The following is a 27,804-nucleotide window of genomic DNA, read 5'->3' as shown; positions in this document are numbered from 1 at the left end:
TAATTTGGGCTGGTGGGGTCATGAGGAGTTTATGCAAAAAGGGTGTATTTGTGCATCCAATTCAGAAAACAGTTGGGTGTGAAGTATTGGATTTAAATGTTGACTTTCTTTAGCAAGCTTTTTTTCCTGAAAGGGAATTACCCCCCTTGTCCTGTCAATTGTGAGGATGTGGAGGAGGATGAAGAGAGCCAGAAATTGAAGGGAAGAGGCGTAGGGATAATTATCGCTTACATACTCTTGACTCATTATTTACATACCATTAAAGGAGCAAAAACTGCAAAATGTGATAAGATATACAAAAGTTCACCGGTGGTCTAGCACTTTTTCGTTTGGAAATCTCAATATTCTCATGTTGATTATCTTATGTTAGCTTTGATGAAAGATTTCATTCCATTTCATTTCCTTCTAAGGCATTTATTTTCTATAATTTCATTGGTAGGCAAGACCCCAAGTTTAGACATTCACAGTGACAGTTAGAGGGATCAAATTTAGGTGCCTGCTTGTCTGTTGCTATGTTTATATATTAGGAAAGTAGGAACCAGATGGAGTTTTAACAAATTGGGATGGTTTTCTAATGAACACAACTTCCTATAAGGGAGTGAAAAAAAGGGAAGAGAATAAGGGTGAATTTATTTTAATTGAGGAAAGTGCTTAGGCTGCTAACCCCACTTAATTTATTTCACCGATCCCTCAAAATCATTTACAGATGTACTGCCTCCGTTCATAATGTTTTAACATATTTCATTTTAGTCTGTCTCATAAAGTTCTTAACATATCTACCTCATTCCATTTTTGGCAAATTTCTTTTACTACTTGACCCCCCTTACCCCCACATTATCTACACAGTTCATCTCACTCACTCTCCTTTGCTTTAATTCTTGTGCAAAAAGTAAATGTTAAGAACATTATGAAACAAAGGTAGTAGTGAAAAGTGAAAACTGATCAAATCCAATAAAGTTTAAACTCCCAACATTTTTGTTATCTCTCTAAATCACAAAATCAAATAACCATAAAGTTAACCACAATGCAAAAACATATCGATCAAATTTGTTAGGTATCTGAGTGAAATAGAAATTTTGTATGCCTTTTATAATCAATAATAAATGGAGAACCTTATGCCTCTGTTCTGATGGGTAGTGTTTGTATTTTTCTGGACAAACTTTGAAGCAACATATATCCGTAACATTAGAAGGTTTGAATTTTGACATATTATCTCAAGGACTCCTTATTTGTTTCCTATGATGTGTAGAAAAGTTTTTTATCTTGGGTAATTTGTAATTATCATCCCATGGTTAGAAGTAGTCAGTGCTGAGTGGCCAGAACAATTCCTATAAGTTTGTTATATTTATATATCAGTTATCTTATGCAATTTGTTGTTCTATAGATCAATCGGCTTTTATTGGAAGATGATACTTCAGGTGATCATAATTCTGAGTATCGCTCCCTTATCAAAGAATTCCGTGCTTTTCTAAGTGATTCTAAGGATGTATTGGATGAAGCAACCACATTGAAGTTATTAGAGAGGTAAAGTTTTTTTACTTGTATATAAAGTTGAGGAATTTACTGTGTAATCTTATTCTTTATATGTGAAGTTCGGAATTTTTTTTTATTTTTTTTTTTTTATTTATTTTTATTTTTTTAATGCAGTTGTCTTGCTCATTTATTTTTTTGTTTTGATGTGTAGCAATATGACGTGAACTAGAATAGACTTACTTTTTTTTGCTCATGTGTAAGGTACACACTCTCTACCTATCTATAGTGCAAATTTAGAAGACCAAAAGGAACTTACTTCTTTCAACAACAAATGAAATGTTACAAAGAGGGGGAACCCGTAAAAATGGAAAGCAACATACAACTTTGCTCCCAAGTAACCAAAGAAGATTACTGACCACTGATCCTATCATTTCTTTCGAATAATGTCACCCACATTTGGTGCAAAAAAAAAAAAAAAAAAAAAAAAATATAGGGGGTGCATAGGTAAGTAGTTTTGTTGGAGAATTTAATATTAGGACGTGAAATGAGAGAAGAAATAATGAATGTAGAGGTTGGAGAAATATTTTAGAATGTTATAGTGGGGACCAAAGGAGAGAGAAATATGATTTAAAATGGTAGAGAGTTTCTAAAAAGGCAATGTGCACCACTAAAAAAAATGAGGCTTAAGGAAAGTCGCTTGAAAAAAGCGAAGGGAGTAAAATGTAATTCTGTCACATAGTGTTATGCTCTTCTACCTAGAGAATTTTGCATATTGTATTTGTAAATGAGCGTAGTAGAGGGAACAACCAAATTAACTTCAACAATATGTAATTTTTTTGGGAAAAAAATGGCCCTTGAACAATGTAAAAATTAATGATTCCTTGCCTCCTACCATAGAAGAATAAAATCATGAATTCATCATGATTGCGGCACAGTTGTGTTGTAGCAGAAATGGCTTGTGACGAGTGAATAGAATGACTCGCGGCTCACAGTGTGAATAGTATCGAAAAATTCATGTTAATGAGTTTAAGCCTTTTTAGTTTAATAAGTGTACTTTTAGCATGATATAACCAAATATATCATAGTATGACTGAGTAATATACTTGGTAAATCTAGATGGCTTAGATAGTTTCTAGCTTGTTGGCATATTATTGTGGAAAAAAATCCCTGTTTGGAATGTTTATTTGATCTCTGTTGTTTTATTTCTATAATACACAAGGAGTCCAAATTTTATTTTCAGTACTTGTGTTTACTGTTTTATTTGTTACCTAATCGACCACCATTTGCTAGAAGAGGTGATTCTTTTTAATCTGTTTGGTGATCGATTCATAGATGCACTTAATTGTTTATTTTGCATTACCGCATTTTGCTTATATTATTAACTATAAACTTCTCACTCAGCTGTGGTAGGGTTGATGAATTGGTGTACTTCGCTAGTTTGAAGGGGCAGTATGAAATTGTTATTCACCATTATATTCAGGTGGTTTTCTTTCAATTACTTAATGTCTGTTTTAGTGTACATAATATTATTATTTCCACCCGGCTCTCATTTGAAGTAGAATATTTTATTCTAGATGATTTCTTTTGCTTGGATTTGGGACAGATTGGTGGCTATTTCTTTCAGCTTCATGTATTTTGAATTATGATTCAGTAGTTGCACCTGCAAGCAATTATTAGCTTATGGTTCTAATCTTGTAAAAGTTTGATTGTCAAAAAGTATATCAAATCTGATCTGATGTTCAGTGAAAGTCAAAAAGCTTACTCAGCTTTCAATTATATCATCACAAGCACTACTTGCATCATCACTAAAACTAGGGGAAAATCAATTGTCAAATTTCAAACTAATAACATGAGATATTTCTCATACCTTCTTCTGTATTGGCTGATATAATCAGTTGTCAACCTTGGATTGCAAATTTGCAAGAGTGAAGTCTGATTACACTTTAGTATTGATACAATATCATTTAATGCTATCAGTTAATGAACAATTATTATTAGTCTTGTCATGCAGCTCTTTTGAAGACATGGTAAGGGCTTAGGCATATATAAGCCTGTATCTGGATGAACTATTTTGAGACATTGAAACTGCATTTCTATTATTTTTCAAGCAGAAATGCTGATTATGTTTGTCGCAGTATGTCTCATCTTTAAGATATATTACGTAAAACAAGTTACTTTTTCTTTCTAAAAACTGTGGATAAGCCCCTTGTCATAACTCTTGAAACTTTTTAAGCTGTGGACTAGCATTGATGGGATCCCTCATGTTTATTCAACTTTTGTAGTAGCTTGGAGCTGGAGAAAAGATCTCTTAGATGTTTAAGTTATGGGTCTTGGTGTTTGACCTCTAATTTGTATTATTAATCATTAGGTGTTTGACCTGTAAATTGTATTATTAATCATAAGTGGACCTGTAAGCTGATTGTGTTTTTAGGAGTTTGAACCCAAATCAATAGCCTATTATAGATATAAAACCTTTAAATTATTTTTTTTTCTTTTTTTTTTTTCTTTTTAACAGGATTTTCCTGTCTGTTCTTTTTTGTTGTTTCATCTCTAGCAAGGAGAGGCAAAGAAAGCTTTGGAAGTTCTTGAAAAACCTGGTGTTCCCATTCATTTGCAGGTAAATGTCAATTTATCTGCATTCATTTATGAGTATGTTGCTCAATCATTGTTCTTTGATAAACATGTTTTTTGAAAGAAACATCTGTCCACACGTGATATTTCCCCCTTCCCCTAAGACCACCACTAACAATAGACCATAATTGATCACAGAGCAAAAACATATAAGGGGTATTGAGGAATGGGTCTTTTTTTTTTTTTTCCCTCACACATGGTATAAGAAATAAAATAAATTGCTATCATGACATCTACAACTTTATCCTGCCTACCTTATTCTAAAAGACATTTGGTGGTATTTTGCAGTACAAATTTGCTCCTGACCTCATCATGCTCGATGCTTATGAAACTGTTGAATCATGGATGATAAGAAAGGACCTTAATCCAAGGAAGTTGATTCCTGCAATGATGCGTTATTCAAGTGAACCACATGCAAAGTAAAGTTAACTTGGTGCTCCAATCTTGAGTATTGTAGTGTTAAGAGTGCTGTTAGGGTGCTATGAGTTATATGATGTATGCCACTTATATAGTGGATACCATTGCTTTTGTGACCACCAAACATAGGCTGCTTAGCTGTACAATAACCGGTAAATCACATAACAGGTTTTTGTTGAAATGTGCTTTTTTAATTATTCTCATTCATCCATCGCGGTCATCATGATGTATTGTCTATAATCACTTTTCATAAAAGAAGCTGGTCACAACATCACATATTTAAAGACTAGTATTCCACATACTGTAAAACTCCTGATTCATAGTATTGCCTGTATGGATAGTTTGAATTTCATTTGATTTTCCTATCAAAGAAGAATAGAAGATTTCCAAAAAAAAAAAAAAAAAAAAAAAGAAAAAAAAATGAATGTACAAGAATTTTTTTTTCTTTTTTTTTTTTCCGATTATCGTACTATTAGACACTTAAATTGTGGAAAATTCTTGATTCTAACTTTGCCTTTGGAAATGTTAGATCCTTTTATTGTTTATGAATTAGCCAGAGGTTTGAATGTATTCATGTCTAACAGACAATCATTTGAAACATCTCAATTTGCACAAAGTTGTATTTTCTTATGCTGAACTTCTTGCAGGAATGAGACGCATCAAGTGATCAGATATTTGGAGTATTGTGTTCATAGCTTGAATAATGAGGATCCTGGAATTCACAACCTGCTGCTTTCTTTGTATGCTAAACAGGTTCCTATACTTTTACTTGTCTGAGAATTGTATTGATACCTTGGTTCCTTTACATTTAGATGCTTATGATCAAGGACACATGAGTGACTCATTCAGTGTGCCATGGTACTTGTCTGTCTTAAATCAAATGGAGAATGGTCAGAGCTCATACTAATGTTTTTTGACAAATCACAGTAAAATGAATAAATAGTGTACATCAACTCTTATTTAATTACTATTTAACATAAAACAACTTTCTTTACTTGTCATTAATTAGTGGGACACATTAAGTATTCTGAACTCTGATGTATACATAAAGGTAGAAATCGAGGAGCTTGAAATCAAAGTTTTAAACGTTGCATTAGTATTTGATTGCTTGCCAATTGTCATAGGCCCACAGGTTCTTGCTGATTTATTTGAATATAAGGCTTCTACAAACTCAGTTATTTTGGATGTTTGTTAAATCAGAAAAACACTGCTCACAATGTGAATCCTTATAATTTTATTTTTAAAAGTCATCTTTGATAAAGATGTATTTCAAAGGGTTTTGCCTTGGTAATCTCCTATGTGTTTGATTCTTGATACTGTTGTGATCATTTATTGTGCAAAGCATTGAGTACAGATTTTTGCCAGTTGACATTGTTTTTCATGCATTGGGCTACTCTTTCTGTTCTTTTTTCCTGTTTAACATGAAAAACACTCTCCTCCCAGTCCCCCACTAATAAAAGAAGATATGGAAAATGATCTTGACATATATACTCATGTAGTATCATGGATCTGAGCAAAATGGATTTAGTTATTATAGTTGTGGAGAAGGATGTCTTTAGAAGTGTTAATATTAGCTTGTTGACATTTAAATTCAGGAGGATGATAGTGCTCTCCTACGTTTTCTGCAATCCAAGTTCAGCAAAGTAAGGGAAAACAGTCCAGAATTCTTCTATGATCCTAAATATGCTTTAAGGCTTTGCCTTAAGGAGAAGAGGATGCGTGCCTGTGTTCATATATACAGTATGATGTCCATGCACGAAGAAGCTGTTGCTCTTGCTTTACAGGTAATATCATCTTTCTTGTGCTACCTGAATACTGTTTCTTTTCTTCTATAGGTAACACTCAAAATCAACTTGTATGGCTTCTGCATTGATTTAATCTGTTCTACTGCTTCCACATGTATGATGCAGCATCCTCGTCTCTGCTATCTCTGTTATCTTATTAAGTTAACATTTTCAGAACAGTATATGATTGCATATATTTCTTTTTTGGTCACAGGAGTTTTTACCCTTCTCTCATTCAAAATTTAATATCCTGGAGTAAAAAGGTGGATGGGTAGAAGAAAATAAAGAGAGTATGAGTAAAAAGGTAATATTCCTGGAGTAAGAGAGGCTGATAGTAAAAGGTGAATTCAAAAAATCGAATTAAAGATGGAAAGTGAATTGAACACCAGAAAACCTAGAATCCAATAAATAATGACGAATGATGAAAATTTGTGAATCGTAGCCTTGTTAGTTTCTCGACTTTTGTCTCTTTTTTCTATTAAAATGACTTCGGTTTGGATTTACATTTTACCCTGCAGTCCATTCCTCAAAATAGAACCATTTTACAGCTGCTTAAACTTAGTTTTTACAAGGTGAGTCAGGACGAAGTGAAAATCGCATTAAAAGTGCTTGGTGCAGTCCAAAACGTAAGCCAAGATGTGTGCATCATGGCACTTTCGGTGGAGTTGTGTGTGGTAGAGTATATCTGAGTTCAAATTAAACAAAGAAGGCAACATTTATCAACTTCAAACATAAATTAAAACCCTCAGTTTTTTAAGAATCCTGAATTTGCAAATCGAGTTAGCAATGGAACTTGTCAAGTCTCTAGTTATTCTTTTTAGTCTCAAGTTATTTTATTGATTCCGGGTAGTGTCTGGCACCAGATCTGCCTGTGACCACCGATTATGCTGTTCTGGAACATTTCTCTCTCTCTCTCTCTCTCTCTCAAAATTTTCATTCTTCTCTCGTTCTATGTGTTCTGGAAACCTATGGTCTTAATTCTTTCTCCTCTCCTCTAATAAAATCTCACGACTTTATCTCGCATCAGTGTATAAGATGGCTCAGGTTCCTTCTGTAATGTGCCCCTCAATACAAAGCCAATGCCTGTAGTTTCTCCTGGCTTTTTAAACCTAAAAGACCCCTATGCTACAATGACATGAATTATTTTTAAAAATCTTTTGTGCTTGATTTCAATCTATGTCAATATGTTTCAATTTAAGTATATAGTCTTCGTAAAATTGTCTTGCGAGTTCCCATTATGTAAGACAAAACTTCTGTTATGGTTACTTCTTTGTCGCTGCAGTGCAAGTAAATCTTTGCTCGTGTTTGCACTTTTCACCATTGCATTATAAACTCCAATGGTTTCTGTTACTTTGAAGAATGCTTTAATTCTGTCCATTAATCATATTTAGCAACTGCCAACATTTTTCAGTCTCTCATCTATATATTCCAGGTTGTCCCAAAATTAGTGTGCTTGACATTGGTTAATTTATAAACCCTCATTACTCAATATTATGTCCTCATTAAAGTTAGTACCCACTTATGGGATTAAGGCTTTGATTGCATGATTGAAAAGGGACTCTTTTTAAAAGGTTAAATTTCTGTGAACATGTTACATTGTGGCAGGAACAACCCCATGTAATGACCATGGAATTGATTTTAGGTGGACTATAGTATTGCTCTGATTTTTGTTCTTTCTGATGTTTCCCTTGCCTTGATTGTTTTGGCGACTACCAACAGTGCCACTTAAACTCTGTATCAGTTCATTCACTTGCCTACATTGTTTTCTAATAGATATAGTAAGAAGCCCAAATCCTTGAATCTAGGAGCACTGGTAAGAGAGAGACAATTTATGTGAAAGAGGGTTCTTGATTTGCGCTCAACCTAAACCGGATGTGTTACAGTTCCCATTTTTAGAAATAATTGCTAGAATTCTAATTGTGGAGCATTTCTTTTCTATTCCTTATTTTTCATGTCTATTTTTTTGTTGTTGGTAGTCTGGTACCCTAATTATTTATATATTATTCTTGCATCAGAAGAGGTCAAATTAAGTAAGCTGGCTGATCTACTGGACTATTAATGAACTTTATCATTTTGGTAGGAAGGTGTGGAATGAGGGGCTCTTATCGTGTGCTTGGTTTTTAAAGATGAATGAAAACAAAAACAAGAGAAGTCACATTTTCCTTCTTTTGTTTAATTTGAAGAATTGCTTGCATTTTGGTCGTTAATTTAAGGAATTCGGAATGAATTGACTGGATTGTAGTTAATAATTTCTTTCAATCTAAATTCCACCAATTTGAGGGATTAAAAAGGCCTCCTTTTACATGGGATGCTGTAATAGACAAACCTAAGGAGGGGTAGTATGGGTATTCTAGTAATATTAGTTTACTAGGTTAATAATCCATAGTAGAAATAGAGGAAGGGGAAGAAAAAGGTAGGCAGATTTTAAGTTGGAAAACCTAGAGAGTTATGGCCTCAAGCCATTGTTAGATAGTGATAGCATCAAGCTATTTTGAGAGTGATAGCCTCAAGCTATTAAACCTATCATTTTGTAAACCTTTTGCCATTATCAATCAAAATTCAAGCTTTAATCTTTTTCTACTTTATTATTAAATCAGAAATATAAACCTGGAAAATCAGTCCATTACAGAATGGTTTCTAACTTTATGACTGATTAATTCTGTGATTTTTTTTTTCATTCTATTTAATTTACTATTTTATTGAAGTTTACAAGACTGATGGGGGCTAGCCATGATCTAGTAATGGGTTTGAAATTTCCTATATCAGTTAGCAGCAAACATAGCCCCTCCAAGCTATTACAAAAACTGAGTTAATATATTCATGAATCTGTTATTGTTTTGTATTGAAGGTTGACCCAGAGCTTGCAATGGCTGAAGCTGACAAGGTTGAAGATGATGAAGAATTAAGGAAGAAACTCTGGCTCATGATTGCAAAGCATGTTGTTGGGCAAGAAAAGGGGGCTAAGAGGGAGAATATCCGAAAAGCAATCGCTTTCCTCAAGGAAACAGATGGCCTCCTGAAGATAGAGGATATATTACCTTTTTTTCCAGACTTTGCTTTAATCGATGATTTCAGGGTATTCAATTGAGCTTCTTGATTATACTGTCATTGATCAATTTTTTTTACCCAGTAAATGAATCTCTATTGTTCTGCAGGAGGCGATTTGCTCATCACTGGAAGATTACAATAAACAAATTGAACTACTAAAGGAGGAGATGAATGATGCAACACAAGGAGCAGATAACATTAGAAATGATATCGGTGCCCTTGCTCAAAGATATGCAATCATTGAGCGTGATGAGGAATGTGGGGTATATCTCTTTCTGATAATTTGAATATATTCTAAGAAGCACTATATATCCGTACAGCCCCCTTCCAAAAGGGTGAATGTGTGTCATGAAGGTGGTGATTTTTTTTTTTTTTAATTTTTTTTTCTGGTTTGGGGGGGGGGGGGGGGGGGGGAGGAGAGGTGGATGGGTTTGCTTACCATGTTAATTTTCTTACCAGTTTGAATAGGTTGTGAAAATTGCATATTGATGCTGATCTGTCCTTGTGTGCATCTTTGACCTGTTAAATTATTGAATACATTAGATTTCATTTTAATAGTTATTGTTTTTGCTGCTTGAAAATTTATGAAATCATCTGCTAACTAAAAAATATATACATGTGTACCTTGTTTGGTTTTAGGTTTGCCAACGAAGAATCTTAAATACAGCTGCAGATTTTGGTATTTCAAGGGGCTATGCGTCTCTTGGGCCTATGGCTCCTTTCTATGTTTTTCCATGTGGTCATTCTTTTCATGCACAATGCCTGATTGCTCATATCACTCGGTGCACTGATCCTGAAAAAGTAAGTATGTTTTACAATAATTATTTTCCATATTGTGGATATAGTTAATAATCTTAATATGCATGTGATTGAACCGTTAAGTTGAAATTGTTACTATTTCATATCTCTCTAATCCCATAGAACCCAGCAGTAGCTGTTATTAAATGAAGACTTTGGACTGAAACATGTTTATGGAGTTTGTTTATTACATTGTGATTCCTTGTGCTATAGAATGTGCTGTTTGATGCGAGAACTTGGCATATATCGTTATATAATAGGCAGCTCATAGGTCTACACATTTTTCTATAAGAAGCTAATCTGGAATTTGTATGAGATTCGTGCTGAGCTAGTATAATATAGGCTCGGGGGGGGGGGGGGGGGGGGGGTTGTAGTTTTTGGTGTGAGTTTTTACGAGACAGCCATTTCAGTTTTTTCTTGGCTGGAAAAATTAACAACATAGAATTAGGAATTGTGAAAAATATCTTTTGCTCATACAATTGGAATGGGCAATTTTGTAAAAGAATGTTATTTCCTGGACGCTTGCATGATAATATTTGAGTGTTATGCATTGACTTGGCTGTTGATTCCACATTTTTCTTTACAAAGTCAATTCTGTGATAAGATTCTCACCCACCCAAACACCCCCCCTCGGGACCTTCTTTCCCCTTGGATTATCTTTCTGTTAATATTTCAGTCAATAATGATATTGTGGAATTCCATATGCAATGGAAATGTAATGTGGCAATAACGGGGTATTATTGGCATTGTCAAACGAATTTCTTGCTTAGTGCTTACTCTTAAGTATCAAATTCTATATAAAACTCTTAAGCATCAAATTCTATATAAGAAAGCTAGGCCTAAGCTAAGTCCTGGCATTAATTGTTTTAGTTAATCACCTCTCATCAATCACATGGGCATAGAAAAGAAATATAGAAACTTAGATAGATGCTAAAAATTAGTACCTTAGGTGAGGAAAAACTACACAGTAGAAGGAAAATTACTATGGAAGCGTTTTTGGATATTTAATTGTTATTTGCTAGTTCTGTTTATTCATACCCTTAACCTCTTCTTACCCTCAAAGTCTTCTACACCCATTTCTCACTAAGGGTACCCGTTTTGGAATTGGAACCGGCTTGGAACCGGTGGGTTCAGACCCGGAATTTTCGGCTCCATAAACAAGGACTCAGTTTGAACCAATTCCGGTTTCGGCTCCATAAACAAGGACTCAGTTTGAACCAATTCCGGTTTCGGGTCCTTAGTCTTTGGACTCGGTTGGCACTGGGTAAGTTGGAATTATTTTATTAACAAAACTAAAGCATAGTTCTGACTTAGTTCTAAGTCCAACCCCGTAAAATCTCTCTAAAAAAATACAAGAATCTACACTCTCTCTTAGTCTCTTATGCCTCCACTGTCTAAAACATCTCCCAGAATCTTTTACTCTCAACATTCTGTTTATTTTGCAGCATCTTTATCTTCAAATTAATCTTTGATATTTCCATTACTCCATCTTGATCTTTAACTGGCCTTTTTTTTTTTTTTTTTTTTTTTTTTTTTTTTTTTTTTTTTTTTTTTTTTTTTTTTTTTTTTTTTTCTTTTTCATAATCATAAACTTAGAACATTAGCACTTTTGCAGCAAATTTCTGTTCGAAGAATAACAGGGGTCTTTATTTTTCTCATGTCATTTTAATGTTAATGCATCCATCCTCTTTAGATTCACCCGACTTTAGGTTTTTGCTCCAAAAACTTCAAGTATGAAGAGATTTTTGACGATTCTATATGAGCATTTATCAAGATAACAACAACCGGATACCTAGTTTCCGCCTTTCCGGAACCGGTGAAGACCGGTTCTAGAAATTTGGAAACCAGTTAAACACGGTTTTAATTCCATTTCTAAATTTCAGGAACCGGTTTTGACCGGTTCTGGGTTCGGTTCCTAAGAAATCAACCGGGTACCCGGATGTACCCGCCCTAACCACCAACGGTGACCATTAAACCACTCACACTACCAACCTTGGCTACACACATAATCCTCCCAAGCACCACCAAACCCATCTCAACCCTATCACTTTGAAAACCTATCCACCACTCAAAATGACCCACTCAAAACCAGCCGTTAGCAACAAAATCCAACAAAAAGGCACCCACCATCAATTAAAATCAAGCCACTGCCTCCAAAATCCATGTGAAAACCCTTTTAACAACCTCAAAAGCCAAGCCTCTACTCACAAATACCTAGACAGCCATTATCAACACCCACTTCAGACTTATTGCTGTAATATTCCTAGTGTAAGAGAGGTAGATAGTAAAAGATGTACTTTAAAAATGGAGTAAAAGACTATAAGAGAAGTTTACTGCTGCTAGAGAGGGTAGGATGGAATGGTCCCTTGATGGTGTAATGGTGGTGTTGGTAAGATTGAAGGGTGTGGGATGGTGGTGGCAAAGTTTTTTTCGAAATCAGTGGTGGTGGTTGTGGAATAAAAGAACATGATTGTGTTAGTTTGGTTTCTATTTCCCTTATATTCACACAAACATCAAAGATTTGGGACTTCTTTCCTTTCCCCTCGTATCCCTTTTTATTTTATCCCACTGTCCTTCTTTAAAACCTAACGCCCCCTTAACAGATATGAGGTGGCATGGTAAATTGATATGTATCCAAATGAAATCTTAACTTATAATCAGCGCTACTTATATAACTTAGTGTTGGAAATGAATTGGATCTTGAATATTGACTTCCTTCCGTCTTTTGTAGCCAATTTGTTCTTGTTATCTCCTTTCCTCTCTTCAACTTCTTCTTAGTTGACTTTATTTTACACATACTCTCTCTATCCAATATATCATTTACACTATAACATTTCACGCATGTCAATGTAAAACATTGAGCATTAATATCTCTAGTTATTTAGATGTAAAATTATATTTCCTCTGTTTTTACTTGCAACACAACATTTAAGCACGCAGTTTAGGAGGTGATTAGTGAAGGTAAATGAATGATTTTTTCAAAAAAATCAATTAACACTCACAGAAGGGTTGAATACCACGCTTAAAAATTGTTTTGATTAATTTAGTTATTTACATCATGTAATCTTGACCTCAAAGTGCATGCCGCAAAGCTATGTTGAGAGCATTTAAAAATGGAGGAAGTATAAAGTTGATATTTTGAAAATTCATTTCAGATGAATTTATCAAGACCCCTCATGATTATTTCTCCTTGTGTATATACCACAAACTATTGTCATTGAAGTTTGTAAATAATACCAAAATTCAAAGTGGTAACGATTATATTTAAAAGGAAGGAGTATGTGATATCAATTGGAACAGTTTTGTACAAAATATCAAGTACTCATGATACTCAACACTCTGACACATTTTTGCCGTAAGTGATGCAAAATTTTCTTATGATGGCTGTGTTTGACATTCCTAGCCAAGTTTGAGTAACATAGTATCTGTGTGCTGAGCTGCTGATGCTTTTTCATAATGCAATTCAATGGCAATATCTCATTGTAAATTTGTAACGGAGAATGTTATGAGTTTTCATTTGCTCGCCAGTTAAAATTTGGGTTCTGGTTGAGTGTTTTATGTGAACCTTTATGAACATGTATTGGAGGGTTTACCCAAACATTTATCGTGGTTTAGCTGTTTTACCGCACTTTTCAGTTATTTTTATTTCTATTTAACATATCCATGTCTTGAATGGAACAATTTGCAGGCAGAGCATATACTTGATCTACAAAAGCAATTGTCCTTGGTGAGTGGTGAAACAAGAAGAGATTCTGATGGCAGCCTAACTGTTCATGAACCTGTTGCCAGCATGAACCAAGTAGATAAGGTTGATTTCTTCACTCTACATATGCTACTTTATTATTTTTTTATTTTTTTTTTAAAACCTTCACTCAAATACATTATTGTAACTGTCGATTTTTCAGATCCTAGCTTTTAAGCTAAAAGTGCCCTTAGGCCTGTTTAACTTTGGCAATAAAATTCGGAAGAGGACTTAATTGGGAGTTCTTAATTAATTCTTAATTGGATCTTGGGGATGCTTAGCATTTTTGTGATATTCTTTCTATCGTGAGGATGCCGTTTCTTCTCATGATTTTCTTTCCATCTCTAGTGAGTTTCTTTATGTGTGAGTGCATAGAATGCATAAAAAAAGTTGACCAGTATAATTTTCTATGCACTTATATGGATTACCTAAATGTCCTCTTGCATTTCCTGCTACCAGGCTTTGTTACTATCCAATAGTTTGACTGTATCCTGCTTCAGGCTTCATATTAGTAACACTTCTGTGGTTTCTTACCAAAATTTTGCTACCCTTTGCCATCATATTCTCATGTCTCTAAGTAACTTAAGTTATTATTCTACCAATATTACTAGTATTTTTATTTGAAATGCTGCTCCAGCAAGAAGTTGAAATATGCAACAAAAATGTTTATGTGGTTAGCAAGAATTTATATAAGTAGCCTAGAATGTTCAAAGATCATGGTGCTCCATTAGAAAGAAGTTGAAATATCATCAAAACTGTTCATGTGGTTAGTAAAGCTTTTTACGAAATAGCCATGAATGTGAAAGATGAGCTGAGTTTATTTAGCTCTCTTTTTTGTACCTGGGGCTACTGGCTAGATAATCCTAGCTACTATGTCTCCTTGTGCTTTTCACTTCATATGTTTATGAAATAAGGAAATATTAGGGTTATTCGTTTTGTTTACTCATTCGGGATTGAGCTTTATCAGATTATAAATTCAGTCATTTGATGTGTAATTGATCTTTGGGCAGATTCGCTCCCAATTGGATGAAGAAATTGCAAGCGAATGCCCGTTTTGTGGTGAGTTGATGATCCAGGAGATATCTTTGCCATTCATTCTCCCTGAAGAAGAACATGAGGTCAATTCTTGGGAGATAAAACCGCTTAATCCCACTAACCAGAAGAGCATTTCGTTGTCTGTTTAATCACTATGTATGATGTTTGTACAAATTTTTGTTTATGTGAATATCAGGCTTTAAAGTTTCAATCTCAAAGTTAAATGCTTGCTTGGTATTGAGCTTTATTTTTTCATTTTTGAAATGTTATTTATTGATCTTCTCTCTAAGGTTATATTTGTGTGAAATGTATACTTTCATTTGGTCACTCCAAGAAGACAATGTAGTAGTATAAGTGAAATTGCCTTCTTTAAGTGTCTTGACGGTTTATACTAATATACGAGGATTTGTGAATATGTATATAAATTTGACTTCCATCTTCGATTAAGTGCCATAATTTTGACCTTTTTCATTTAGCCTCTATGCGGGAATGTCTAGAAAAAATTTATCTTTGTGAATGTATGCTTTTTTCAAGGGATGGAAATTAAATGGGAACGTCTTGTCAAGGGCTCAAGGACTTGCAAGATAATTCATTTGTTATTTGACCATATTTTGAGATTTATTGGGAAAAATATAATTGATCTTGTAATCCTTGTCTTAGACATTCCTTTTCAATGTAAAACTTTAACGACTAATAGCTTTAATTTCTCACATGTAAAAATTATATATTATGATAGTACTTATTCAGACGAATTTAACATAAAAGTTATATATTATGATAGTACTTATTCAGACGAATTTAACAAGATCTCACATGAATATGTTTTTACTTACATGTAATTCATAAAATATAGTCAAAGGAAGGATGGTAAATAGTATAAAAGTCAAAGCGGGTCAAGTAAAAAAAAATAAAGTATATCTTTTAAATATTAATTTTGTGAGGCAGTCCTTATTGATATCATAGACACACACTTTATGTTTATCTCAATGTGTCAACTTATTAAAAAAAAATTTTAACTAAATAATGAAAGAAAAAGAAAATTTGGACCTATTGTTCAATGAATATAAGGGTGAAAGTAAAATGGATAAAAAACTGAAAATCGAATCGAACTAATGAATTTTTTTTTTTTTTTTTATAATTTTAGTGCAGTTTGGATTGAAATTTTCATGTTTTTCGGTTTGGATTCGACTTTAGGCTTCTCAAAATCGAAAACAAAACTAAATCAAAATGTGCTTGAGATATATGTGTGGCTTGATTTAATTACAAGTTAGGCCTAATTTATAGCACACCAGCCTTAGTCTTCCATATACATGAATAGAAAATAAAAACCCTAAATCCTAAAAACCTTTCAACTGCCACCCCTCTCACTCATCACCGCTTCACTCTCTCCTCTCGTTCTTCCTTCTTTCTCAGCTTCTCTCCCTACCCGACCTTCTTTCATGCCTTCCTTCTCTCTCTTCTCTAGTCTTTATGTCCTTTCAAATTTAATATTCTGAGTTCTCATTCAAGCTATTCTCTTTCATAATTTTCTTTCATATCATCATTCCTTTCTCATATTTCAACCAAATTGTTTTAGTTGTGAATGACTTTTCTGGGGTTATTGGTACCCATTCATTGTTTTTGTTTTGCTGTTGCAATATTTTAAAATTTATATCTGTAAGGAATATTTCAAGCATTATCCCAAACTTGAACCCCACTGTGATCATAAACTTAAGCATGCATAGTGGCATCTAAAGGGAAAGAAACGAGAGCAAAAGAGTCGCCAACAAGTTTTAGGAACATGTAAACCGTTCACAGGGTGAAGGTTACACCTCTTTATGATCCATGAGATCGCCAACTCCAATAGGTCTAAAACCATGAATGGTGTTCGGGGTGAGGGTACGAATTCAATCTAAAAGAGAAAGAACTCGCCCTATAAATAGGCCTCTACTTTATTCTGCTCGTATTCATGTGCGCTTTCTTACTAACATGCAATCATTAGGTTAACCCTAAACCTGTTTAGTCTATGTTTGATAATTATTAATGCACAAACAAATCTATTATTGCCGGTCACTTGAATTAAAATCATATTAGCCTAAACCAAATTATTAATTATCTTATTAGGCGTGATTTCAAGTACAAATTCCTTTTAAACTTGCATAAAAGGCGTGATCAAGCAATAACAACAATATACATCAAGCAACATAATAATAATCATAACAATCATCATAATCATAATTGTAATACCCCAAAATTTTCTTTGCTAACAGAAACTTTTAAATTTATTATTTATTTTAAATATATTAAATATATTAATTATTTAATATTTTTGGATTTATTATTAAAAAAAAAAATTAACTTTGGATGATGTACAAAAACTGATTTTGAATACTGGAAAAAAAATGGCAAAGGTGGATAAAGGCTGATTTCATCAGTTAAAATTTTTTTAAATTTTAATCCTATCCCATGAACCTTCTAGACTCTCAAGATTGATTTATAAATATATGTTTCATATTTCTCTACTGTCATTACGATTTCCAAAAAAAAAAAAAAAAAAAAAAAAAAAAAAATGAAGCCGAAATACCGACTTCGAAAGCAACTCGTCACTTTCCTCATTGTTTGGTTTAATAATTGATCATTACTATCTACTTTATTTTATTACTTACCGATCTTCTCCTTGGTCTGCTTAATTAGACTTTGTGTTTGATGTTCTGGCTCTTGGGTTCGAAAGTTTGGTAGGTGATTATGATGATGATATAATATCTCACGTTTAACTCATCAATTAGTTCATCTAGTTGTCTATTTTTGGGGTGATTAGACTATGGGTGGTGACAAATCAATTTTACTCTCAATTTTTTTCCATTAGTCGTACAATTATCTAATTTAGGCATTCATTTGTTTATTTGTAGACGGAGGCTACTAGGTGATCATTCCGGAGGTTAATTACCTTGAATTTTTACGCACAATCAAGGTAATTTTCAATGTCCATCATCTTTAGAATCCCGTTAAGAAATTATTTTGAAATAATGTGTGCCAACTACGTGCTTATGTAACTATATCTTAACCCATTCAAAAGTGGAAACCTTCAAAAATTGGTCAACATCATGGGGAATAGTGATATGAGTCTAAAGTCCATAATTTTTACTGTACAATTGGACAAAATTGCCTTGAATGAAATTTTGCTAGCTTGAAATTCTCATTTCATTGCAATTTGGTTTCATTTAATGAGTCAGCATATTACTTTTTCCCCTTTTCCCTCATCTCCACTCATTCTACTTTTACATTTTATTTTCTTTTCTCACTCCTCCCTCTCTTTCAGTCCCTTCTCCTCCATTAAGATGCGTACTCCATTAATTTTCATTTCATATCTGATTTTTCCATTGAAGCATAATCTGAGTTTTCTCTCCTCCATTGAAATTGAGGTATGGTTATTGAATTTGGTTTGTTTTTGGGTATATAAAAATTATAATTCTGAATTTTTTGGGGCTAAAATGGTTGCTCCGATTTTAGATTAATGGATTCATGAATGAATGGATGCAAAGATGGTTTCCTCCATCTTTATATTACATGTAGATATTTAGATTTGTTCAGTATCTTTATCTTAGTTTAGTCAACTCAATTTCTCGCAACCAAAATACTAGGCCACTTTATCTCAACAATTCATCCTTGTAGTGGGATTTTTATCCTTGTAAATTAATTGCACTTATACTCTGACAATTATTCATTGAAAATCCTTTTGCTAGGAATTAAATAATGTAGTCGGTTAATGTATATTATCAGAAAGTGCACTTCCATCAAATTAATTAAGTACCCAAAGAAACATGAAGTCCAACTCATATGGACATATCGAAATTGTGCAGTAAACTCACTAAAGCTCTGACAATCAAAGAATTTATCCCCAAACTTGAATTATACAATCTTTGAATTACGAAAATTAGGACGAGTTCAGATTGTCAATCCCAATTAATTGAATTTCTTTGGTTTCTTTTTTTTTGGGTTATAGGACGAAAATTATAGTTCTGAATTTTTTGGGGCTAAAATGGTTGCTCCGATTTTAGATTAATGGATTCATGAATGAATGGATGCAAAGATGGTTTCCTCCATCGAAGCGACTTTGAGGTAAGTGTCTGCTATTGCTATTATTATTATTATCATATATTTTAAATTTAATGTACATTTTCAATTTCACTTGGGTTTGAGTTTTTTCATTTTTTTTTTGTCCGATTGGGTGAGTTCATGAGTTGCAATAACTTTCTTTAAAATGTTGGATTACGGGGTTTTGGTTTTATGGCAGGATACATCGGGTTTTTGTTTTGAGATCCATGGCTTCATCATTAGTTTGAGTTTTGGGCATTGAAATCTCAGGTTTAATTTGAATCATTTTTACTTTTTTTTTTAAATATTTTTTTGCGTGTGTTTTACGGATTTAAAGTTTAAGCTATTGTTGGTTTGTTGTGGTTTTTGTTGTTTGAATGTAGTACTATACGTTTAGGAGAGAGAGTGGACCTCTTACTCTCTCCGATTTGCCATCGAATTTGTCGAACCTTAAGGTTGTTGGAGAGAATTTAACTGAATAACAGAGATTCATTTATGAGGAGTAAGAATGATGAAGTTGATTTTGAGCTGTTTCTTAGGTTTAGTGACTGATTTATTTTGAGCTCTTTCTTAGGTTTAGAGAGATTGGGAAAATGTGATGGTGACGGTGCAAGAGAAATATGGGAGCAAGAATTATGGACACTGGAGGAGGTCAATTATAGTATGAGAAAGCAATAAACAATATTAGAAGACTTTTTTGCAAAACCATAAAAGACTTGAGTGATAAAAACAGTAGGGGGGAAGGGAAGTAAAAGGCGATAAGGGGAGCAAGTGATATGGAGTTTATTTTTGATAAATGTGCTTAATGAAAAGTGGTAGTATAGTTTTAGATTTACATAAAAAAATGGATATTAATCTATTCTCACTTGAGCGAGTATGTTCTTAGATTCACAACAATTGAATAAGATCTGACATTCTCAATAAACCCCATTAATGTACAGGTACAGCTTATGCTAAAAAGTCTGATGATGTCAAAGAATTACAGATCGGTGTCAAGGTATAATCTTTCTTTCGTTTTTCTGATTTTGAGTATATTATTCTCATATGCATAGTATTTTCTGATCTTTAATTGAAGGTGTAATTATTTTGTTGTTGGGTTTGCGATTTTTATTGGGAATATGATGCTGAGTTTGTTACTTCTTATTGAATTGATTGAAATGAAATGATCTTTGTTGATTATAACGATTTATAACCATTTTATTGATAAAACTGATTTTTATTGAGTATAAATAATTAAAATTGATAGTGTATGAATGATTTACTTGGGAGTTGAGAAGAGATAAGAGCAAGAACCTTAGCCAATTAGGCCGGGAGCTCAAAGTTGGATTTTTCCCTGCATTTAGGAATTTAGATTACTAATATCATATGCTTAATTAAAAATTTTGCACCTTTTTTCTTCAAGTTTTTGTATGATGTGGGTTATTGCTGTTTTGGCCTTTTATATTGTTTATCATAATAGCTCAAGTCTTGAACCTTTGATTCAGAAAGTATGCATTGTCTTTCTCTCTCTCTTTTCAGTAAAAAAAAATTCAATTTTACTGCAGTAGTAGGACTGTTAGGCTATGTTCAATGTGCTTTGTTGGTATACTAATCTGTTATTTCCGTTTTCGGATGATGTTTTGAGCATTTATATTTAGAAATGCTGGATTTAACTAGGTAGTAGTCGTAGTACAAATGTGTTTTGTTTTGTTAAGATTGGTTGTTGTTAACTTTTGCTCATAGGCTCGAACAACATATGCATCGGATACACCAACCCTTGGTGATCTGGTGCCCCATATGGTCTAATACTCTGATTCTTGCATATGTGCTCTTATATATGGGGTAGGAACTTACTGTCTGCTTTGATTATTACAGTACAAGCCAGCATCTTGTGAGACCAAGGCTCACAAAGGTGATAAAGTCAAGGTCCACTATCGGGTTAGTCTTCTTCTTGCTTATTATACATTTGTAAATTTTTGATTAGTTCATCAAATTTGCTGCTCAAAGTAGCCTGTGAAGATTACTACAACAACATAAGTAGAGATAGCTACAAACAACTTCAAGAATGGTGTATTGACACTATCTATTGTTTGTTACCTCATTTGGCAGGGACAAGACAGACGGGACTGTTTTCGATTCCAGCTTTGAAAGGGGTGACCCCATTGAGTTTCAACTTGGTAGTGGCCAAGTGATCAAAGGTACCCTGAAACTTGCTAATTTTATGTCAGTTTTGTTTCTAACTGTTTAGTACAACAAAAGTGATTGTAGATTTGTAGTAATCCAAGATATGTGATGATTATTACTGATAGAACCATTTTACAGTTTTAAATTATGTTTATATGTAAAATATTGCTCCTGCTCACCTACCTGCCTTCCTCTCTACAATTTACATAGCCCGAGTTTTTGTTCATACCCCTGATATCTTCTATGAAATATTCACTTCTTACATCTTGTGGTTAATATACAATTGTTGATAATATTAGTATGAAACTGATACAGTCAATACACCATCAAGGCATTAACTTGGGTGTTATTTTAGAATTTAGATTAATTTCTGCCAACTTTCAAAAGTATTCCTGTGGTCTAAATTGAAACATCATGAGTCCAAGTGACCATTATTTGAAATGGGAATTCAAGGTAAACTATGAAAGGAAGTGTGCTTTTAACGCACTTGCACATTTGCACTAATCAATATGGCGCTACTGATAATTCTTGTGGACTGTTTCTTAGATCTGCAATTCACTTAGAAATAGGTACTCCGTACAAGAAGATGCACTAGAAGCTAATAGCATCAGGTCAAAACATGTACCTCATTGTTTCTTCATTCTCTGGTTATGATGATCCACATGTCTGCACACTACCAATTTTTTGAAAAAAGGGATGGGTAAGGAGTAAATTCCTTATGGTACCACACTACCACACCATGATACTCCTGTCATATTGTGTTGGTTGTCCTTCGTATATTATGTCTCTGTGCTATTGTTTTTTCTTGGTTAATGAATGCTTAATTGAATCTTATTCATAAGAAGTAAAATAGGTCAGTCACTGTAGCTTGTGGAATAGGAGGCAGTAGAAATTTCGAACTAAAATATTATCACTTTTAAATTATTGTCAACCTGTTGCCTATTTCTGTGTTCATGTGCTATATCGTTCTTTATATTGACTCTTTATGAACCAAAGATTAAGTTGGTATTAACAATTATGTTAATGCAGGTTGGGACCAGGGACTGCTGGGGATGTGTGTGGGCGAGAAGAGGAAATTGAAAATACCTGCAAAGCTCGGTTATGGGGAACAAGGATCTCCCCCAACTATTCCAGGTACACTTCTTTTAATTATTCAACTATTGGTTATAATTACTCAAGGTGTGAAAGAGATATGTTTAGGATAGCTTATGAGAAGTGCAGTGACAACGAGCAAGAGCTCATGTAATAGTTTTGAGAAAAAGCTTGTAAGGGCTTGAGACAAGTATTACTTATACTTGTAAATAAAATAAATTTGCCACCATTAATATGGAAAAGTGAGAGGGAGAGAATATGGGGTAAGAAAAAGAGTAGGAGGAGCTAAGGGAGAATTGGAAAGTACCTTGAGAGAACATTTTAAAAGTAAATGAGGAAGATAGACAACTCTTTTAGGATCCTTTTAATCTTCTCATAACCATGAAAGGCGAGTGAGTAAAGGAGAGGCAAAGAGGAAATATTATAATTCCAGGAGCACGTAATTTAAACAAATAACTAAGGCAGGTATGAGTTTAGTGTGTTATGACTAATTTATAGTTATAATAGGGGTTATGACTAATTTATAGTTATAATAGGAGAGAGGTAGTGATGCTTGAGTTAGGAGGAGACGAGGGAGAATTGGGAAGTACCTTAAGAGACCGTTTTGAATGTGAACGAGGAAGAGAGACTTAACTCTAATAGGATCCTTTTGATTTTCTCATAATTATGAAAGGCAAGTGAGTAAAGGAGGGACAAGGAGGAAATATTATAATTCCAAGAGCACGTAATTTAATCAAATAACTAAGGCAGATATGAGCTTAGTGTGTTATGACTAATTTATAGTTGTAATAGGAGAGAGTTAGTGATGCTTGAGTTAGTTCAGATTTGTTGCTTATATAGTCAATAGTATTGACAATTAGTGACCTATGTTTAAATTTGGGTGAAAATTTGCTATTAGTTTTATCATCTCTTGTTTAGCTGAGGTTGGGGATAGTGTTTTACAAAACGGGAATTATATATGTCAATGAATAAGTGAAGTTTGAATCAATTTGATTGTTGTACTTGTAGGATTTTGGATAGGTATATGCAAATAACATGTAAATCCTTTAAGCAAAGTTGCTTGAATTTCAGCTAGCCCTTATACAACTGAGTTGTAGCAACTCTGGTCTTCCCTTCCTCAACAGTAAGCTATGCTTTACGCACCTCCTCTGGCCGCTGTACTAGGCATTTGGAAAAGCTCTCGATATTGAACTTTCGAGGTCGAATATGCAAACTATTCTCTGCAGACTCAAATGATGCCTGATAACTAGCCAATTTTTTATCCCGAGAAGTATAGTTACCTTATCACATCATTGAACTGTTTTTTTAAGCAAATACTAATTTTTAATTGTTCCTCTAATTTAAATATCGACTGCTACAGTTTTATCCGTGTACAAAAGTAGCCGGGTACATCCTTGACACACACGAGTCTAGAAGTTAGGGTTAACATTCGAGGTAATCCTTTGCTTTGCTACTCAAAAAATGATATTTATTTTATAAACTTTAGTGTGCTTCTAAACTTACTTCATGATCTTTTAAATTAAAAAAGATAGGAAGAAATAACAATAACAAAGGGTGTAATAAACGTAGGTAATTGCAACTGACAAAATGCTAAAAATCTAACATGATAAGGACCATTGCCATTGAATCAGTACAAATGAGTGAGCTTAGTGAGATTGGCTAATATTAAGGTAAAATGCAATTGGAAATTAAATATCTTACCATGGTCAACTTGCAAATCTGTTGTTACTTGTTACTAAATTGCCAATCATGCTGCTATAATGTGTAGTTCCTACTGATTTTTTTTGTATTTTTTAAAATTTTTAAATTTATTTTTTTTAATTATTTTTTTTATTGATTCTTACCTTTGCTAGGGTGGCTAAGATACCTATTCACCAAACAAAATTCCTAAAAAGAAAGGTTGAGGCTAATTAGAGACAAATTTGTCAAGGATGAGGTGGATGGTGAAGTTTTGATAGGAAGTAGATGTCCCTGTTCCTGTTTTTTGGAATTCTCTTGAGACATATCCTCTTGTTGTCAACGATTTGGTTAGCTTTCTGTTTCCCCTTTACTCATGTTTTTTTGAATCGATATTGCTAATAATTTCACTTAAATTGTGTGGAAATTGAGTGTCTGAATTTGATCATTGTAATTCTAATAATTTTTCTTTTAAAGGCATTGTGATCTTTAGTTTTTGAGCTGGCTGATATTGTTAAGCTCAACTGTGATATGGATGTTGCATACTACTGTAGTATCATTTTGCTCAACCCATGTAAAATCTACCTTGAAACTTGTCCGTAGAAACACTTTCAATTTTGATATACTTCTTGTGTTGAGTTAAGGTATGGTACTAATAATTATTGTGTGTTGTTGTTTGAGCCCTATTTTGATGCCAATCTTTCTCCAACTGTAAATTTGTTTAGTTCACGTCAGTTGATAACTTGATATGCCTTATTCATGTCGTCCATCCATCCAAGATATGTTTTTTTTTAAAAAAAAAAAAAACTGTCAAATTCACACATACTTCGTATATATTTTATCCAACCAATTTGGTCAAAGTATATAATTTTAGGAGCTATGAAAATTCCAAGAGAATATTATGTTGGTGTTTAAAATTCTTGCTCTTTCTCAAGGGGAATGGTTGTCAATATATGGTTTATGGTGTCGTGTATATGATATAAAATACCAAGACTTTCTTGCTCATATACATGATGGTATTGGCTTAATTCAAATTGTGTAATGGATAAAGTTGGAAGTAGTAATACTTAGTTTATCAACGTGGTTTGAATCTGTCTACAAGTATACTTTAATGGAAATGTTTCAAACTACTTTTATGAACTTTCAAACATCTTATGTGATGTGATTCACACTTGAACTATGATGACTTTTTGCTATGCATGGTCAATGAAGTTAAATAAGATTAATGTAGTTATCAATTAGTGATTTTGTTTGGTATTGATAGTATTGGGGCAATGACTGTAGCATGTTATGTTAATATTTGCTGTAAATTAATTTTTGCACCATTTGATAGTGTTAGATCAATTTTGTTGGGATTCATGCATTGTCCACATGACTGTTGAATCTAGCATGAACTTTCATATGCTTTTAGAGGTAAACATGAAGTGATATCTGCTATGTTTTGTAAAGCCATTTCAAAAGTGTTATCTGCATTATCCAAATGACTTGAATCAAGCATGAACTTTCATATGTTGTAAACTTTGCAAGCTTATAAAAGGAGAGGGAAAAAGATAAAAAGATCACTTTTAAGAGATCATATCAAGAGTGTGCTTAGGGTAAGGAATATAAAACCCTTCAAAAGAGTTACTAAAGAAGGTCAATGGGGGCTTTTGGGAAAATCGTTCAAACCGTAAAAATAGAGTTATAGGGAGAGAGAGAAAGGGGACAATAAGGTTAGGAAAAATCATTCAAACAGTGAAATACAGTTTTAGGGAGGGAGAAAGAGGGGATAATAAGGTTGGGGGAAATCATTCAAACCGTAAAAATAGAGTGATAGGGAGGGAAGAAGAGGAATTAATAAGGTTGGGGGGGGGGGGGGAGGGATAAGAAAGAGAATATGAGACAAGAAAGAGGGACAAATATGAGAGAGAGTAATGAGCCTTTAGATTTGAAGTAATTTTTGATGGGTAATTTGAAAGCAAGGAGCCAAGGAGGCCGAATGAGATTCATGAGGCTACCAAGACAAACGAGGAGAGGAAAGCTTAGATTGAGGTTAAGGTTGCTGCTGCTAGGTTGTTGTAGAAAGTATCTTTTTTTTTTTTTTGAAGGCATGAGAGAAGGAAAAGGCGGTGGTAATGGTACAATGTAGAGTAGTTTGGTTTCTAAGACTGGTGTTAGGAAGGTTGGTTATAGGGGAAACTATTTCTGAGAGAAAGTGAGAGTTCTAAAAGGATTTCTAACTTTCTAAGGGTCACATGACATTTTTATTTCTATCAATAAGACTTTAAACTAATCTGCATATTCAATTGTCAGTGTATGTGCAATTGTGCACTAACATGTTTTTCATTTTCAAGCTTAGAACAATGATATTTCTTTCTTTTAAATTACTTGTGATTAGAAATATTGTGAGATTTGTGTTTTTCCGTCCTCACCTGAAATTAGTATTCTATTATTATTTTTTTGTAATTTTTTTATTGGTTAATACAAGTATATATATATATGTTGCTTGATATATATTTGCTTGATATATATATATATATATATATATATATATATATATATATATATATATATATATATATATATATATATATATATATATATATTTGTGATGATAGGTTTGGCTTGGGTATTTCTAATGATGATGGGTACGGTAGATAAGTAGAAAGTGATTGATAAATTATAGTTGATATTAGTTCATAGATGCTGTCAAAGATGTCATTGTTTGAGTAGCTTCTTGTATACATCAACGGCATTACATTCCTCTTATAGATTCAAGTTTATATTATTGTACATTTGTTTTACTTTATTGGTTGTGGTGTCATGGTGCAGGCTTATTGCATTATTGGGCAAATCAGGACTCATATCAGTAGTCAGGCCTTAGTAATTTAAGCTTATTGAAGCAAATTTAGAGCTCTTTGAAGTAGTTTCTCTTATGGAATTTGTGTAGTTAATGTTGGGTTTGGTTGCACTATTTAGTGTCTGAATCATAGTATTATGGTGCTTGTATATTATGCACCTAGGTTCATTACATTAGACTTTAGTTTTGGTACAATTACTAAATTGGAGTTCCTTTACTTTTGTGCAGGTTGATACATGTGGTGGTTAAAAATATCTCTTAATATTACGTTCAGAATTATCCTCTTTTAGAAGCAAAAAACTACTTGTGGGTCTCTTTTGTATGAACTTCAGGTATGATACAAGTTAATTGCTCTTCAAGGTTAGGATGTTATTTTTATCTTGTTATCATCGGTGATTAACTCTGTTCTCTATGCCTACTATTTTATCTAGATGATATTGGCAAGCCAGAAACAACTATGATAATGATAAAATGTTACTTGAGCTTGAACAAGAATGCATAGAAGTAGACACGAGAAAAGTTGATGTAGCTAACTGCTCTAGAACTTAGCTACAAATGGCTATATATTGATGATTCAGAGGCAAAACTTGTAGCCATTTATTCTGCAACTAGAGAACTACTATTACATATCACATATGTAATAGTTTATGTAATTAATTTGTAAACTAGGTAGGATTAGTAACCTTTACTTCTTTTAAGAATGCTTGATTAGGTTTCTAATTTTATAATGCCCTGTGCGATTCCTATGACTTATGATGTGTCTGAATACATTTTTTTCAAAGCAGTTTGCATGGTACTTTTGTCAGTATGATTATTAACCAAATGTCAATTATAATAACTCTATTAGATTGTGATAAACACGATTCAATTTGTATACTGAAATATTGCTAAAAATAATTCAACCTTTGTTCCATTTTTTTCTAATAATACAACATTTTGATTATTTTGTAATAATACAATCTTTAGGGGTGTTTATTTTAAACAAGATAAAATTGAATTTTCACTGAGTTTTGAGGTGGGAGAAGGGGAGG

At 33.3% G+C, this 27,804-nt stretch overlaps 2 protein-coding genes across 11 annotated transcripts in view; both read left to right on the top strand.

The window, feature by feature from the left end:
• The window catches only part of LOC145598324 (vacuolar sorting protein 18-like), a 36,527-nt gene extending 21,159 nt beyond the window's left edge, over positions 1–15,368 (top strand). For all 5 annotated transcript variants that reach the window (XM_081654667.1, XM_081654663.1, XM_081654665.1 and 2 more), the window contains 11 exons: positions 1,385–1,524; positions 2,875–2,953; positions 4,028–4,090; positions 4,393–4,523; positions 5,169–5,274; positions 6,117–6,305; positions 9,154–9,381; positions 9,461–9,616; positions 9,993–10,154; positions 13,840–13,959; positions 14,904–15,368. In XM_081654667.1, coding sequence (XP_081510793.1) covers positions 1,385–1,524; positions 2,875–2,953; positions 4,028–4,090; positions 4,393–4,523; positions 5,169–5,274; positions 6,117–6,305; positions 9,154–9,381; positions 9,461–9,616; positions 9,993–10,154; positions 13,840–13,959; positions 14,904–15,077 — 1,548 coding nt within the window. In that variant the 3' untranslated portion in view covers positions 15,078–15,368. The remainder of the gene's footprint in view (positions 1–1,384; positions 1,525–2,874; positions 2,954–4,027; positions 4,091–4,392; positions 4,524–5,168; positions 5,275–6,116; positions 6,306–9,153; positions 9,382–9,460; positions 9,617–9,992; positions 10,155–13,839; positions 13,960–14,903) is intronic.
• A 2,831-nt stretch (positions 15,369–18,199) lies between these two features.
• LOC145598527 (peptidyl-prolyl cis-trans isomerase FKBP15-2-like) lies at positions 18,200–27,557 on the top strand. Of its 6 annotated transcripts, XM_081654898.1 has the most exons (11): positions 18,200–18,329; positions 18,911–19,026; positions 19,944–19,999; positions 20,857–20,919; positions 21,091–21,179; positions 22,195–22,299; positions 23,329–23,527; positions 23,618–23,691; positions 24,111–24,284; positions 27,002–27,105; positions 27,205–27,557. In XM_081654898.1, the coding sequence occupies exons 2-7, from the start codon at positions 18,982–18,984 to the stop codon at positions 23,352–23,354; spliced, it is 384 nt and encodes a 127-aa protein (XP_081511024.1). In that variant the 5' UTR covers positions 18,200–18,329; positions 18,911–18,981; the 3' UTR covers positions 23,355–23,527; positions 23,618–23,691; positions 24,111–24,284; positions 27,002–27,105; positions 27,205–27,557. The 6 variants fall into 6 exon arrangements, with proteins under 6 accessions (XP_081511024.1, XP_081511023.1, XP_081511021.1 ...); XM_081654897.1 differs by lacking the exon at positions 23,329–23,527; XM_081654901.1 differs by lacking the exons at positions 23,329–23,527; positions 23,618–23,691 and adding an exon at positions 19,202–19,272 and having other exon boundaries at positions 18,252–18,329; positions 18,966–19,026.
• The last annotated feature ends 247 nt before the right edge of the window (positions 27,558–27,804 follow it).

Source organism: Chenopodium album, chromosome 20 (genome assembly GCF_948465745.1).
Source record: "Chenopodium album chromosome 20, dcCheAlbu1.1, whole genome shotgun sequence".
NCBI classification, from domain to species: domain Eukaryota; kingdom Viridiplantae; phylum Streptophyta; class Magnoliopsida; order Caryophyllales; family Amaranthaceae; genus Chenopodium; species Chenopodium album.
The sequence above is the reverse complement of the archived record's forward strand: the minus strand, read 5'-3'. Positions and strand labels throughout refer to the sequence as shown.